The following is a 14,570-nucleotide window of genomic DNA, read 5'->3' as shown; positions in this document are numbered from 1 at the left end:
AGCCACAGCACAGAGCCCAAGTAGGCTGCAGCTCCCCCAAGGGGTCCAGGCTGACCCCATGACCTGACGGCTGTAGGTTCCCTGCCTGCCCTTCCTGCCACTGCTCAGCATCACTGCCAACAGCTGCCTGATGGCACAGCTCAGTGCGGCCGCATGGCTGCGGTACCTGCTTTGGATGGCCCTTGGTAAGCCCTGCACCTTGCTTTGCTCTGCTGGTGGGAAGTGGATGGTGGAGAGATGCCTGCTTTACTAGGAAAGGGCAGTGGGAGCATCCCGTCCTCTGATCCATGGCCCAAAGAGTTTGGAGGAGAGGGCAGAGAGCCCCCCACTCTATTCTGCCCACTCCCAGGTTTCTTCATTTACTTTGGCTATGGGATCTGGCACAGTGCTGAGAACCACCAGCCCCGGGAGCTGCAGGAGGACAGCGCTGGGGATGCAGTGCCCATGTGCCTGGGGAGGGCTGGAAGGGACGGCCTGGTCCCCAGCACCTGGCTTCATCCACCCTGTGCACAGGGAGCTGCTGTCCTTGAGCAGCCCCAACCCTCAAGGCAAGCCCCTGCCAAAGGAGCTTTGTTCAGAGAGGATAAAGCAGTCAAGCTTTTTTGCTGGTTTTGTTATTTTTCTGCCACCCCACCAGACCCCAAAAACACTGACACTGGGTTCTCGAGGCTGCTGCTTCTCATCAACTTGTCATTGTTACAGCCAGTAGCACGTTGGCCTAGTGCACAACTCACACACACACACACAAACACACGCACAGACACCCACACCCCGACTACACAGCCCCAAGGAGGGGACAGACTGATGACAACCTCTGGAGTGGTGACTGTTCCACCACGCTCATGTGTGCCCAGGGGAAAGTGCTGTGTGCATCCAGCCCATACCTGTGTCCATCTATGTGCGGTGGCCCCACGGCCCTGTTGGAGTCCCCTGGCTTGGAGCAGGGGGATGTGACCTGCTGGCATCCTGTGGAAGGATGCTCTGCTCCCAGGTGTGCATCTCTACCCAGCACTGGGAGAGAAGATGAGGCTGGTGGTGCCGGCTGATTGCAGAGGGACAGGCAGGGCTCGGCTGTGGTGTGGCAGTGAGCAGGGTCATACCTGGGCGTGGGAAAGGTCCCTGGGAGCTGATGCTGGAGATGGAGGTGGCAGCAGGGAGCTCTGACTGCCCACCTGCCCCAAGGAATGGGACCAGCACATCCCATGCCCATCCCACCTCCAGGCAGCACTGATGCTGGATACTCTCAGAGCCAAGTGCTAGGTCAGATCCAACCCCCACGCACGTCTGTGAGTTCCAGCTGACCCTGCTCACCCCCAGAAAAGGGGTGTGGGAATGGCACAGCGTGCCCCCCCCTGCAGCAGAGGCCGGGGAAAGGCAGGTGCAGGCGTCCTGGGAAGTGCTCCATTGCACAGGGCCACCCCAAGGGCCAGCCCTGGAGTGTGGGGGCACTCCTAGCCGTGCCACCCCCTGGGCTGTGCACTACGTGGCGATGAGAGGCACGTCACTGGCAGCAATGGGGAAGGGGCAGCCATCCCCCCCGTTGAGCACGCGGTACAGCAGCTCCTCCTTCTCGTGGTGAGCCTGCTCCCGCAGCTTCGACTCCTTCTCCAGCGCCCCACGGATGGCCAGCAGCTCCTCTGACAGCTGCCTGTGGGCAAAGGGCAATGCTGTGGGATTCAAGTCCCCACCACTGTCCCTTGTGCCTCCTCAGGTACCACCCTCGACCATGAAGCTGATGGATGTGTGCTTACCTTGTCATCACCAGGTGGTTCTGGGTGCGCACCTGCAGGTCCTCATTCTCTTGCTGCAAGGTCTTCACCTTCTCCTCCAGCAGAAGGTTTCTCTCTGCCTGCAAGGGGAACACCAGGGTGAGAAGAGGGCTGGGGAGCACCCACTTGTGTTCCCCAGTGCTGCGCTCAGTGGGAAGCCATCTCAGTGGCACCTCCCTGCCCCAAGGGAGGAACCAGGCTCCATCCAGCTTCACTCAGCCAGAGATACTGGTCAGTATTCAGGTGGGGAGAAGAGATACATTCGGGTGAATATCAAGAGATAGAAAGAGCAAAACTCATCTGCACCCCTCTTGAACCCACCACACTCTCCAGGTTCAGCAGCTTCTTGTCCAAGCCGTGGATATGCTCATTTTTCATCTCGATGACAAAGTGAAAGCTCTCCAGCTCCTGCTCCCAGAAGGGACTGGGGCTCCCATGCTCCTAGGGTTACGGGGGAGGAGGGTCAGAATGGCAGTGGGGTGGGCACTTGGTGCTTCCACCTTGGCTTATTTGCCCATGTGTGACCCTGCTGGGATGGTGCTCGCAGCTGGGGTCCTTCATGCCCACAGTGGGTTTGTACATTCAGTGTGCCAAGATTTGCCCTTCACTCTTGTTCAAGAGACCCAAACAGCCCACACGCCTCCCAGGAATGGCATTTCACCCCTTTAGCTGTCCCAGTGCCCCCTGTGCATCCGTTGCTGGGCTCCATCAGAGAAGCTTTGTGCCAACCTCCCAGGGACAGGACACCTCCCTGACACCAATATGTGCCCTGGGCAGCCTGATCCAGTGGGTGGCAGCCCTTCCTTGGCAGGGGGTTGGAACTGGATTGGCTTGAAGGCCTCTTCCAACCCAAGTCATTCTATGACTCCACGATATTTGCACCCTGGGTGTCCTTCAAAGGCCACCAGCTGTGTGTCCCAGCACCTCGATGTGCTTCTTGTAGTCCCTGCTCAGCAGTGATTCCTCCACCCGTTTCATCCTGTCCTGGAAAGACTGCAGTTGGGACTTCAGCACGGCGATGGTCTCCTGGGCAGCAGGGGAAGAAGCAGGAGGCAGCTGGGATTTTTTCTCCAGCAGAGGCAGCCCAATAACACCAGGACTGCACGGCACACCGGAGACCCCAAGATGGTCCTCCTAGGGCTGAGGATTTCCCCATGGGTACCTGTAAAGCTTCTTGGGACTTGTGGTGGGACTCTGCCAGCAGCAGCTTCTCCTGCTCGTGCACTCTTTGGAGCTCTGTCGGGGAAACAAGAGCTGAGTGTCACTGGCACGAAGACACCAGCGGTGGCATCCCCACGTCCCACAGCCCCACACGAACTGGAGAGGCTGTGGGGAGCGGATGGGGGTTGTGGGGAACATTGCTCCGCCCAGGGATCTCACCTTGCAGGGTCTCCTCATGCTCTCTCCTCAGGGCATCAAACTTCTCCTTCAGCTCCAGGTCCTCTCCCTTTTCCACCTGGAGATGACAGACTCTGAATGTCCCATAGGCTGTCCCTGCAGCCAAGCAGTGCACCCCGCAGCATCCTGATTCCTGACCCACCTGGGTGCTGGCACCTCGCTGTTCCTCATTCTCTGCCGCCCGGGCTCCTCGCAGCCTCTCCTCCTCCTCCTGTCCTTGGAGCAGTTTCACTGCCTCAGCACCGTGCTCCTCCCCCAGCGCTGCCTGCTCCTTGCCGGCTCCATTGGCTGCAAAACATACGGGGCTGAAACCGGGAACATCCCGCTGGTGTCAGCCCCTCCGTTCTCTTCCACTGGACAAATCCCTCCTCCCAACACACTCAGTGCAAATTAGCACTAATTGGGATGGCGTTAGCAGGCTGTGAGAGGAGGCAACCCTATTGCCTCCTGCCCCGGGGATGGCCGATCTGTCCAAGATGATGGGATGCCACTACGACACCATTGGGATGCCACTGGGATTTCTTCATCCCTTCCCGTGCTGGAGCTGGGGCATCACCCCGAGCCTCCATCAGCCTCATGGGGACTGTTTTACTGTTTTACTTTTGTAGCAATGCCCTGAGTGAGTGCGTCGATGGAGACAGACATTTCCTTCTCACCATTCTCTGTCCTCCAGGCGCTGAGCTCCTGGCCAGGCGCTCCCTGCTGTTGCTTGCCTTTTTGCTGCCTCTGGCCAAGAAAAACATGATATGCACAATAGGATGGGACAGCAAAACTTCTGTCCGAGTCCCTTTCACCCTCCTCCATCCCTATTTCCCTGGGATGCACCGTGACCAAATACAAACCCCATTAGGGAGCCTGGCTGGAGAAAAAAGCAAAGCAAAGCAAACAGGAACGGTGCTGCTCCGCTCCCTTGCTGCCCCTCTTTTGCAGCTGCACGGAAGCGTGCTGCCAGAGAGCCGGGAACGCTGAGCCTCTGGGAAGCCCCGGCTGCATCTGCCCTTCTATGGTGTTGGTGGAGGCAGCCGGGATTTGCCGTGTGCAGTGTGAACGCGGCATGCTGAGGTCGGGCTCTTCCCTGCCTGCAGCTCAGCTCCAGCCCCGAGCTGATCCTTCAGGGCATTGGGAATGGGAAATGGGGATTTAAGAGCCAGGCAAGCCTGCCAAAGGGTTCCCTGTGTCTGAGACTCAGTTGCGGGAAGGGTGCAAGGTGGAAACGCCACGGCATGTTCTGTGCCTCACATGGCTGCACAATGGCCATGGAGGCTTTGGGGACACCTTCCAGAAGTAGGTCTTAGATGTAAATCTGATCAGAAGACTGTGAGAGGGCATGGCATGGCACAGCCAGGGGGATGCAGCCCAGGGTGCTCAAAGCAGCATGAAGGTGATGCTGAGGGACCGGCTGTGCACAGACCATGTCCCCAGCACGGCTCTGGGGCACTTTTCCCTCTCTCCTGTGCCCACGTTCAGTGGAATGGAGCCTCAGAGCCTCTTTGCTGCCCATCAAGTTGATTTCAGGCAACTACATCTGCTCCGGAACCATTGCCTGGGGTGAGAAGTGTGTCAGCCTTTCCAGATCTGAATACCTGCCCTAAGTCTGCAGGTGACAGCACCTCTGGGAGCAACTGAGTGTCTGCAGCTCAATGAGCTCTTGAGTGCTCCTCTATCTTGGAGGAGAGCTTCATCACAAAAACCAAAACCAAGTGGCTGAAAGCTAAACACGTGTACAGCAGCCCCAGAGCTGCTCTGGCTGCAGCGGGGTTTGCACTGGGAGAACCACACAGAATGTCTGCAGGTGCTGCTGTTCTGGTTCTGCGATGTTTCAGCATGAAGACATTTGGAGAGGCATTCAGGTTTGGAGAGGCTCATGCCAAAACCACCCTCTAGCTTAAAACAAAATTAAAACATACATGTATATACTCAAATTCTTACAACAAAATATTTCTAACGGTGGAGCAAAACTGTTCAGGGCCAGTTCTGAGCAGTTTCCCCCTGAACCTGCAGCACCTCGAGGTGTGTGTGCACCCATGCACCTGCAGGCAGCTGTGGGCTTCTGCCTCAGCTCTCAGTGCTTTTGTGCGCTGTGTTTTCTTCCTCTTTTCCTGCTTTACGCGAAGCAACGAAACCACGCAATGTTGTGGTAAGCAAATGAAATCACACAGAGGCAGGAAACGAACATTCAAATCCCAGTTGGGCTGCTGGGTATTGCTTAGTGCCTGTGGAGAGGGGGGACAGGATTTGGCTGATGGCCCTAAAGCACCTCCCTAGGTCTCAGCAGATGCTCAGTGCAGGGTACATGGGGCCTGCATTCTGCTGCTCTCCTGCAGCGGTTGTTTCAGGGTGATTCTCACCCCTGTACAGTCGGATCAGCCGCCGACAGCCCCACGTTTTGCATTCTGACCTTCCCCTGCCTCCCGCTGCTACATATAGTTCCTATATCTCCAAAACAAACTCACCCCAGCCCTGGAAAGCATCCAAGCCTCAGCCCTGATCTCTCTGAAAGGCATCCAACCAAGCAGTGAGCACAAATGGAGGGGAAGGGGCCCCTGGAGCCGGGCTTCCACCTGCCCCCACTGCTTTATCACAGAATCATTGAATTGTAGGGTTATCAGCCGCTGTTGCTGGGGAGGATGTGGCTGCCCAGCAGTGCCTCCCCCGGCTGCTGCTGCACCCCAAAGTCACCTCTGCCATGGGGCCGGTCACATTCCCCCGTGGGGACCCCTCTGTCCTGGGGGTTTCTGGGGTTCCCCACCCCAAGGGATGTGCTTCAAAGGCCCATCCATCAGCAGTGGGAGGGTGGAGGTCTCACACTGCGCGCTGCGGTGCCCTGGGCAGGAGGACATGGGTGGCTGTGCTGTGTGCCTTCCTTTACCTCTTTTGGCCATAAAGGGGATTTTCAGCGCTGCTTTCGGGATTAATGCACCTGAGTCATAGCAGCGGGGACGTTGTGTGGGGTGCAAACTGCAGCAAGCTGAGTGGATGAACAGAAGAGTTAGAGAGCGGGCGCAGGAAGGGAGGTGTCTGCAGACTGAAATTTCCGCATTTCGGTACATGTGTGCTTCTCAGCACCTGGGGCCGTGGGGCTGTGGGTTCTCCCTGCCCCGTGCCCCCCTTCCCGCAAGCTCTCAGCGTCATCAACCAGCCCAGAAGCATTTGGTCTCATGACACAGAGAAGAGCGGTTTTTTCCATGATACAGAGAAGCAGCCAAGCTCTCGAGTGCTGTAAATAAGACACTTGCTGGCTGCGGGGCCGTGCCTGCTCCCCCCCCACATCCTGCAGTGTTTCAGCTGTGTGTTCCCACTGCCCCCCTGCACAGGGCCATGGGGGCACTGCGGGGCTGTGCCAACTTCCTTGCTGCCCATCCAGCACCCATCGACAGCAGCACGCAGCACATCCAACTCACAAACAGCCCTGAGGCCAATGGTGGGGGGTAAAGGAGTGTGAGCGTGGCAAAAAGAAAAGGGTGATAATGTCTGAGGTTTAACTTGCAGAAGACCTCACCCGTGCGCTGGAGGACTCAAAGCATTTCCCTGGAAGAGTGTAACTTTGGGCAGGATGGGTACATTGGAACAAGGGTGGGGAGGGGGGAACCACTTCTGGGACATGGAGGATGCTATGGGAGGATGGCAAGCATCAAGCTGGGGACGAATCCTATGTGAAATAAGCACTTCTAACACCATTACACTGATGCTGCACCCCCTCGGTATGAGCTTCCACGTGCTGTGGGGCTTCTCCCCCACGTGGATGCAGCACGGCAGGTGGCTGCTCCGGGACCGGGACCTCCGGGACCTCAACAGCACAGCAAAGTGGGGCTCCCCGCCACCCTAACCCCACACAGACCCCAACTCCACGCAAACCAAACTCCGCGCAAACTCCCAGCCCCAAACCGCATCTCCACGCCAGCTCCCACCTCCCTCAAGCCCTCACCACGCACCCCCAGCCCGGCTCCCGGCAGACCCGGCTCCACTACCTTGCCGCCGGCGGGGCAGCAGCGCAGGGCGCTGCCGGAGCCGCCCATGGAAGCCCGGAGGCGCTCAGGCTCGGGGCGCGGGGCGCGCCGTCATCCCCCGACGGGCGGGCGGCGGCTTCCGCGGAGAGCGGCGGCACCGGAGGGGACGGGACGGGTCGGGCCGGGACGAGCCGCCCCAGCTGGGACGGCAGAAGAGGGGAAAAAAAAAAAAAAAGAAATTAATTAATAAAGTCCCGAATCGCCGTGGCTGCTCACAGGCGGCGCCGGGAGAGGGTGCTCTGCACCCCCAGCAGCGGGCAGCCCCCCCTCTCCCCCCCCGCAGCTGCTTGCCCGCCCCCGGGGGCTGTCCCTGGGTGCACAGCGGGGACGATCCGGCCCGGTAACCCCCCCGTGTGCTCGGGGTGCTCCGATGTGGGTGGGGACCCTGCGCGGGGCTGGGGTGCGGCAGGAGCTGAGGGGGAAACCCCTGAGGAAGAGATGGGTTGGGGTTAGGATTAGAGTTTGCTGTGGGGTACTTGGGGGAAGGTGCTGGTTTGGGAGCGGTTTTGTTCTGCTCCGGGTGGGCTGTGCTTTCACTGTTGTCTGCAGTGCCTGGGGGGGCCGTGTCCTGCTCACCTCCTCCTCAGCGCCCCAGATACCCCCTGGGCTGGGGGCAGAGTGCCATGATTCAAGCAGGAAATCCTGTGGTTTGGAAATGGGCTCCGAACAGGAGGGGTTGGAGTGTCCTGTCTCACAACTGCTGCCAAAGAGGGCAGGTTCCTCTGCGCTTTTTGGTTGTGATGATTTTTTTTAAAAGGGTCTAAAATAAATAGAAAGGAAATGGAGAGGAAAAAGGAAAGGGAAAGAGGAAATGGAGTGGGAAAGGGAAAATAAAAGGAAGAAGAAAGAAAAAAGAAAAAATAGAAGGGAAAAAGAAGAAAAAGAAAAAGAAAGAAGAGTCCGGATCTGAAAAAAAAAAAAAAAAAAGAAAAGAAACAAAAACAAAAAAACCCACCCAACTTCATGCCCACCACTGCTGAAATAAACGTCCCAACCCGATCACAAGGCAGTGTCTGTATGGAAACACTGCCAGTTTTTGTCAACAAGTTTCTATTCTGACATTGTCCAAACTGCCCCTGGGAGCCGTCCCAGCGCAGGAGGTGACGGAGGTGCTGGAGGTGCTCCGTCACTGCGCTGCCAGGCGGTGTTCCTGGTAACCCTGCCTGGTGGGAACACCTCTCTTCCAAGTGGGGTTGTGAAATGTCACTGGGATCAGGGGGTGGGGACCAGTGGGACCAGATGCCGCGTCCTCCCTGAGTAGATGCTGCTTCACTTGGGTGAAGTTTGTGAGTCAGAGCTGCTTCCTGGCATCCGTCCTATGTTTGGAACCACCGGGAGCGTCCCTGCTCTTATCTCCCCACAGCAACACACGGGGCAGGTCTCCATCCCCACGGAGAGCACTTATTTGGCAGGCCGAGCAGATTGCAGCTGGGATAAAAGGCTGTGAGGAGCCGGTCTCCACCTCTCCGGGGTTAGTTACAAATCCTGGTCCAGATTTCGGAGGTGAGCACAAAAGGATGGGTGTATTTTTGGGCTGAAGTCGCATTCCTGAAACAGAGGCAGCTGTGCACACAGCTGAGTGTCAGCTGGCATCGTGCCTTGCACGCATGCTGTTGGGAACTTGGGGTGCAGAAGGGTTGTGCCGAGGTGTCCCTGTGCTGCAGAGCTTGGCTGTAGATGGGGCTTCTCTTGGCTGTGGAAGCATTGCAGGAGATGTGGGAGCAGAGCTGGGGCTTGGGAAGGGGCCCATGCATCGGGACCGGCCCCAGCACCCTGCTTCTGTAGCCCCTGTATGACCCTGCACTCAGTGTTTGGGCCGCCCTCTCTGACTTTAACTTCATTTTTAGCAATTTCTCCATTTCTCCAATCTTTCCTGTGTGGGATGTCCCTGCCGGAGGTTTCCCTGTCAGCCCTGCTGCCCCTCCCCTCAGCCACTAAGCATGATTTGCTCCCTTTGTTCTGGAGTTGGTCGCAATGCCTTTCTACCACTGAACACCTTTCCAGCTGGGCTCTGGGTGATGGCAGGACAGAGTCAATACGATGTCTCCCTGCTGACTGCAGATGGCCTCTAAGGGTCTTTCTGACTCCAATGGTTCTGTGATTTCTATGAGTGGGTGTTCCCAGGAATGGCAGCACCTGGAGACATCTCAAGGGCTTTACCTGGAAAAGTGAACCTGGGAAGGTTTGTCTCACAATCAGCTGAATTCCTGTAAGCAGGACGCCTGCTGACCCAGCGCAGAGTTAATTTGTACGATGGTGCTTTCAAGTGTTTGCCAAAGCTGATTGATAAGAGAAGCACTTACGCAAGCTGCTGAAGTGCCCCGGCTCTCCCTCCAGCCCCAGCTGTGGTGGGCTGGGTGCAGGGGCTGCCACAAAGGATTTTGCATCCGGAGCCCTGGTGGGGTTTGTGGTTGTGCCCTTTGGCCTCCATGCTTTGCTCAGGGATTGCTGCTGTAAACAAGCCACGAAATCACCATCCCCTCTGCCCATCAGTCGGCTGCTTCCTTTCTATGCAAATCAAAGATGTTTGGCCAGAACTGTGCAAACCTCGTGACTCTTGAGTGGGAGAGCTCTGCAGCTCCGTCTGAGATGGGGCCCTGAAAGCATCTCCTTCTGTGGATCTGGGTCACACCTTCTGCTGCCCTGGGGAAAAAAGCAGTGATTCCACAGCATTCCTGTCTCTGTGAATTTCCTACCAGAGATGTGCTTAACCTGCCATTAGAACACTTTCTTCTCTTTTTGTTGTTATTATTTTTGTTTCACATAGAAAAACAAAGTGGGGAAAGGATGGGGATGGAGGATGAAAACTTCTCGTGCCATGGAAACTAAGGGACACGGGGCAGAAGCTCAAGCACAGCTGTGCCCACACCTCTCCCAATGCATCCCCATCCCTGTTGCTGTGCTCAGGGGCCCCACAGTGAAAACCAATCCTGGGGATAACTTCCCCCTCCCCCCCACTCTCCAGGAGGAGGAGGGCAAGCAGGAATGGGGCTATTTATTCCCAGCCCTTAAGCCAGAGCGGGGGGGATCAGTGACAGTTGTCGTCGATGGTGGGAGCAGCATCCATCCATCCCTGCACGCTCCCTGCGTGCTGCCAGCCGGCCGCGCTGCTAAATAAGGATGGAAAGCTAAAAATAGAGCCCAGCAGGGGCTGGGATGAGCCCGGGGCTGGGAGAAGTGCGGGGAGGTCAGAGGGTGTCTGCGTAAGGGGGGGGGAAACGGCTGAGAGCGGCCTCACTCACATCCCCCCTGCCCACCCCTGGTCCCGCTGCCGATGGGGGGAGGCAGAACAGCTGGGGAGCGGCATCCGGAGGGGGAGGAGTGGGACGGGGAGGGGGGTTAAATGCTGAAATGATGGGCAGGGGGCGATGGGTGGCTAACCCTCCAGCTGCGTGCCCCCACCCCACTGCAGCACGCACGGCATCGGGTTCTGATAGCTCCGCTGGCGGGGATTTGGGGGCTGCGCGGAGCGAGGTGGGAGCGGCCCCAGCGCACGGCTGTGGGGTCGGGGTCGGGGGGAGCTGAATGCCCTCTTCCCCCCCCCTCCCGTGCTGCCTGGGAACCGCTTCCCGTCCCAGCATCCCCGCGCTCCAGTCCTGTTCTTTGCAAAATAAAGGAATACCCCAAACCAACCCACACAAGGTAGGAATTAAAAAAAAAAAAAAAAAAAAAAGAGGGCAGGACGGTGTGAGCACGCACGGGCGGAGGGAGGGGAATCAGGAGATGGGCCGGGCGAGCAGATAGCAGTGTGCAACCCAGCACCGCGCTGCCAGCCGCTCTGCTTTCCTTCTCGCTCTCCTCCCGCGTTGCCCCCCGTGCCCCCCCCCGGACGATGCTGTTGGCGGGGCTGTTCCTGGCGCTCTGCGCGCTGTCGCTGTGCCCGGCGGTGCTCGGCGCTGCGCGGCCGCAGCTGCTGGTGGAGAGGAGCGGCTCCAGGATGCTGCGGGAGGTGAGAGGAACCGGCCCCGCCTCGCTGTTGCGGGAGAGGGGACGTGAGTGGGAGCGAGGGGGGCTGCGGGGTGAAGAGGGAGCCCACAAACATCCCCACGCCTTGGGGACAGGGCTGCAGCTTCGGGCTCGGCCTCAGCCCGTCTCCAAGCGCAGAGGAATGTCAGTGCGGCCGCATCCCTTCGGCCGGAGCCCGGCGGCCTCTCGCTCGGCTCTGTCCCTCCCCTCTGTGCGCCTTCCCGGTGCGCAGCTCTGGTTCCCACACACAGAACCGACGTGCAGAGGGAAACGCTCAGGCGGCTTTGGGAAACCTCTGCGTGACTTTCACGTGATGTGGAGGGAAAGATCTTTTTTGTTTTCCCGAGGCGCCGATGTCGCTTGGGGAGAGGGTCAGCAGGTCGGATGGGGTGCTGAGAAGCAGCAGGAGGGGCTGTGCACAGCCGCACGCACCCACGTTGTGCCGTTCCCCTGCCGTGGAGCCTCTCTGCCTGCAGACCCGCGGGTGGGGAGGAGCAGGGGCTCAGGGCTCTTGCAAAAGTCGGGATGTGCTGCTGCCCCATGTCCTGGCTTGCCCTGCACGCAGACTGTGTGGGCAGCGGTGCAGTTGTGGCAGCAGATACGCAGCGGGGCACCCGGCCTCACCAGGACATACAGCCACCACCAGTTCCAGGGCAGCCGTAGCCAGGCTTGCTCGGGGTGCACAGCCCAGGCATCTCCCACTTCAGCCCCAACCGATCTTCCCTCTGTGGTTTCCATACCCCCTCTTCTCTACTGGCTCTCCCAGTCCTGAAAGCTGGGACTGCTCAAGGTGCAGCCAGTGGGGCAGGAGCTGCCAGCACTGCTGGCTCCGAGCACCACTTCACTCCACACTTTGACTCCGAGCCCCCAGCCCACCGAGCTGCTCAGCAGGGCGTGCAGGCTGTGTCCCCCTCCTGAGTGACATCCCGTGGGTTTCCATTACCCCACGGGACTTGCCAGGCTCCTTCAGCTGCTCGCCGAACTGGCTCAGCATTAGAGCCACGAGGTGTCTGGAGGAGCAGTGAGCAGCAGGATGAGTCAGGCCCAGCAGCCTGCCCCGAGCACCAGAGAGTATGGGAATTTTAAACCCCATTTGAAGTGCAAAGTGTGAACCAATTCCCAGAACAGAGCTCGCCTGGGGGCTGCTCCAATCCCAGCACCCTGAGAGCATGCAGCTCCTGCTGCTTTTGCTTTCACAGCTCCTGCTCTGTGACTGGAGCTGGCGTGAAAAATAATGTTCACCTTCTTTGCATGCAAAGTGTTTCCAGGCTGAGATGGAAATCGCAGCCTGGAAACTCTGTTTTGGAGAAAATGAGCACAAAAGGGGGTTGTTATAATTGCTTGCTGATGGAGAGTTCTTGAAACATCCTGAGGCTCACAGAGTTGGAAGTTTGAGAAGCGTAGGGTAAATGTCACTGGATTTTTTGGAATGGATGAAGGTCATCTACTGTTTGCGATGAGCCCCCCCCAGAAATCCAGGGCAAAGTTTAGGATCTGCCTCTCCTGGTGCTGCAGGTTGGTGGCTTTTCCTGGGAGGACTGTGGTAACGGGCGGGATCCCGTCGTGCTCCAGAGCCTCTCGGTGGCACCCGACCCCATCAGCATCCCGGGGACCCTGCGCATCAGCGCGGCCGTGAGCAGCAGCAAGGCCATGACCTCCCCCCTGAAGGTGGGTATGGGATCGAGGGAGGGCAGCAAGCTTCACAACCCCCCAGGAGCTGGGAAATGCCCGGGGATGGGTATGGGAACAGCAGTCCTTGGGAACGTCAGGGGCACGGTGCCCCCTCCCGGCCAGATGTATGGGGCAGTGAGAAGGGGGAAGTTTGCTCAGGGGGTCAGGATGGAGGAAGAGGAACCAATGGGATGAGAGAAACTGAAAGCAGAATTAGGGCACCCATAAGGTTCCTTAGGTCAGGAGGGGAAGGGCTGGGTGCACACTGCCTTTTCTTACAGGCGGTGCTGGTGGTGGAGAAGGCCTTGGGTGACCTCTGGATCCAACTGCCCTGCATCGACCAGCTGGGCAGCTGCACCTATGATGATGTATGCACCATCCTCGACAACCTCATCCCACCTGGCACGCCCTGCCCGGAGCCGCTGCTCACCTACGGCATCCCCTGCCACTGCCCCTTCAAGGCGGTACGTCCCACAACCGGGTGCCCTCGGTGCTGTAGGTTCTGTGTTGGCTCACGCAGCCTCTCTCTCTGCAGGGCTCCTACTCACTGCCCGCCAGCGACTTCGCCCTGCCCGAAGTCGAGCTGCCCTCCTGGATGACCAACGGCAACTACCGCGTGCGGGTGGTGGTCAGCAACAAGGGGCAGGAACTCTCCTGTGTCAAGCTGGGCTTCTCCCTGCAGTCCCAGTGAGGGGCTGGGGGCATCCCTCCTCTCCCCACTGCCTTTTTCATTCATCTCATCCCATCCTCATCCCTTCTCCATCCCATCCCATGTCCATCCCGTATCTGCTGCTCTGTCTGTCTGTACACCTCCACCACCCTGTCCCTCCCTGTGGTCCCAAACTGACACTTGAAGCAGGAGGAGAGGAAAGCTTTGGGTGGGCACAGAAGCTCTGCCCAGCCCTGTACCTGCAGGGTCAGAGACTCTGCTGCCAGGAAGAGGTCCCCCGTTGTACCCGCTTGGTAAATCCTCTCCTGCCAAACATAGAAGGGACCCCCCTTGCTGTCCCTCTGTCCCCAACCTCACCACCAGTGTCCCCAACCTGGAACGAGGTGGCTTTGGAGCCTACCCCCAGCCTTTTGGGGTAACAATTTTTTACTCTTACCCCTCTTTTTTTTTTTTTTAAACTTTTCTTAATCCCATCAAGGGAGTTTCAGACAAAAACATTCCAGGGAAAAGCAATACTTCTTGAAGGTGGAAAGGAAAGAACATGTGGGGAATGCAGGGGCTGGAGGGATGCGGGGCGAGTTGTGCAGGTGTCCACACCCACCTCTACTGAAGCACAGATGCAGGTCCCACTCATCTCATTCTGCCTACTGAGCTGGGGCAGGGTGCTGCACTCCAGCACAGGACCAGCAGCCCAGGTCTTATCTGGGGACCCCTCAGCTTGGCTGACACCAGTGTGACCCCCCCCATGCCTGTATCAGCTCCAAAGGTGCGGGTGGCCCATCAGCACCACATCCATCACTCCCTGCCCAACACCTTGTAGGGTTGCTCTTCCTCCCGGCGCTGTGTGTGCCTTAATTTCAGCATGGAGCAGTGGGAGGTACTTTGCCTGCAGCTGTTCTCCCCGTGCTCTGTGCCCCGAGCTCTCCCCGTCTCACTTTGGTGCAGCATGGGGTCATTCTGCTTGGAGAAGAGCTCACCCTCCCACCCTGCTCCTGCTGCTTCCCTGCTCACAGCCGATACCCAATGGCACCCTCCTTTCAGGCAGGTTCTTAATAAATCTTTTTACCAGAAAGTGGATCTGGTGCCTTG

At 58.3% G+C, this 14,570-nt stretch overlaps 2 protein-coding genes across 2 annotated transcripts; one reads left to right on the top strand and one right to left on the bottom strand.

The window, feature by feature from the left end:
* Positions 1-660: 660 nt before the first annotated feature.
* Positions 661-7,465, bottom strand: CCDC69 (coiled-coil domain containing 69). The gene is made up of 9 exons (XM_085236732.1): positions 7,136-7,465; positions 3,824-3,893; positions 3,310-3,455; positions 3,150-3,225; positions 2,932-3,005; positions 2,694-2,795; positions 2,091-2,210; positions 1,752-1,849; positions 661-1,648 (listed from the first exon to the last, which is right to left on the bottom strand). Exons 1-9 carry the CDS (start codon positions 7,181-7,183, stop codon positions 1,480-1,482), a joined length of 903 nt encoding a protein of 300 aa, XP_085092858.1. The 5' UTR covers positions 7,184-7,465; the 3' UTR covers positions 661-1,479.
* Positions 7,466-10,888: 3,423 nt separating this feature from the next.
* GM2A (ganglioside GM2 activator) lies at positions 10,889-14,553 on the top strand. Its single transcript, XM_085236733.1, has 4 exons — positions 10,889-11,123; positions 12,656-12,808; positions 13,093-13,275; positions 13,347-14,553. The coding sequence occupies exons 1-4, from the start codon at positions 11,007-11,009 to the stop codon at positions 13,500-13,502; spliced, it is 609 nt and encodes a 202-aa protein (XP_085092859.1). The 5' UTR covers positions 10,889-11,006; the 3' UTR covers positions 13,503-14,553.
* Positions 14,554-14,570: the final 17 nt, after the last annotated feature.

Source organism: Meleagris gallopavo, chromosome 15 (genome assembly GCF_905368555.1).
Source record: "Meleagris gallopavo chromosome 15, MGAL_WU_HG_1.1, whole genome shotgun sequence".
NCBI lineage: Eukaryota > Metazoa > Chordata > Aves > Galliformes > Phasianidae > Meleagris > Meleagris gallopavo.
The sequence above is the reverse complement of the archived record's forward strand: the minus strand, read 5'-3'. Positions and strand labels throughout refer to the sequence as shown.

Coding starts and splice junctions, on each gene's coding strand:
- CCDC69 (XM_085236732.1), bottom strand. CDS start 7,183: ATGGGCGGCTCCGGCAGCGCCCTGCGCTGCTGCCCCGCCGGCGGCAAG. Junction 3,226..3,309: donor AGCGAGGTGCCAGCACCCAG/GTGGGTCAGGAA, acceptor TGTCATCTCCAG/GTGGAAAAGGGAGAGGACCT. Junction 2,211..2,693: donor ACTACAAGAAGCACATCGAG/GTGCTGGGACAC, acceptor CCGTAACCCTAG/GAGCATGGGAGCCCCAGTCC.
- GM2A (XM_085236733.1), top strand. CDS start 11,007: ATGCTGTTGGCGGGGCTGTTCCTGGCGCTCTGCGCGCTGTCGCTGTGC. Junction 11,124..12,655: donor GCTCCAGGATGCTGCGGGAG/GTGAGAGGAACC, acceptor CTGGTGCTGCAG/GTTGGTGGCTTTTCCTGGGA. Junction 12,809..13,092: donor CCATGACCTCCCCCCTGAAG/GTGGGTATGGGA, acceptor CTTTTCTTACAG/GCGGTGCTGGTGGTGGAGAA.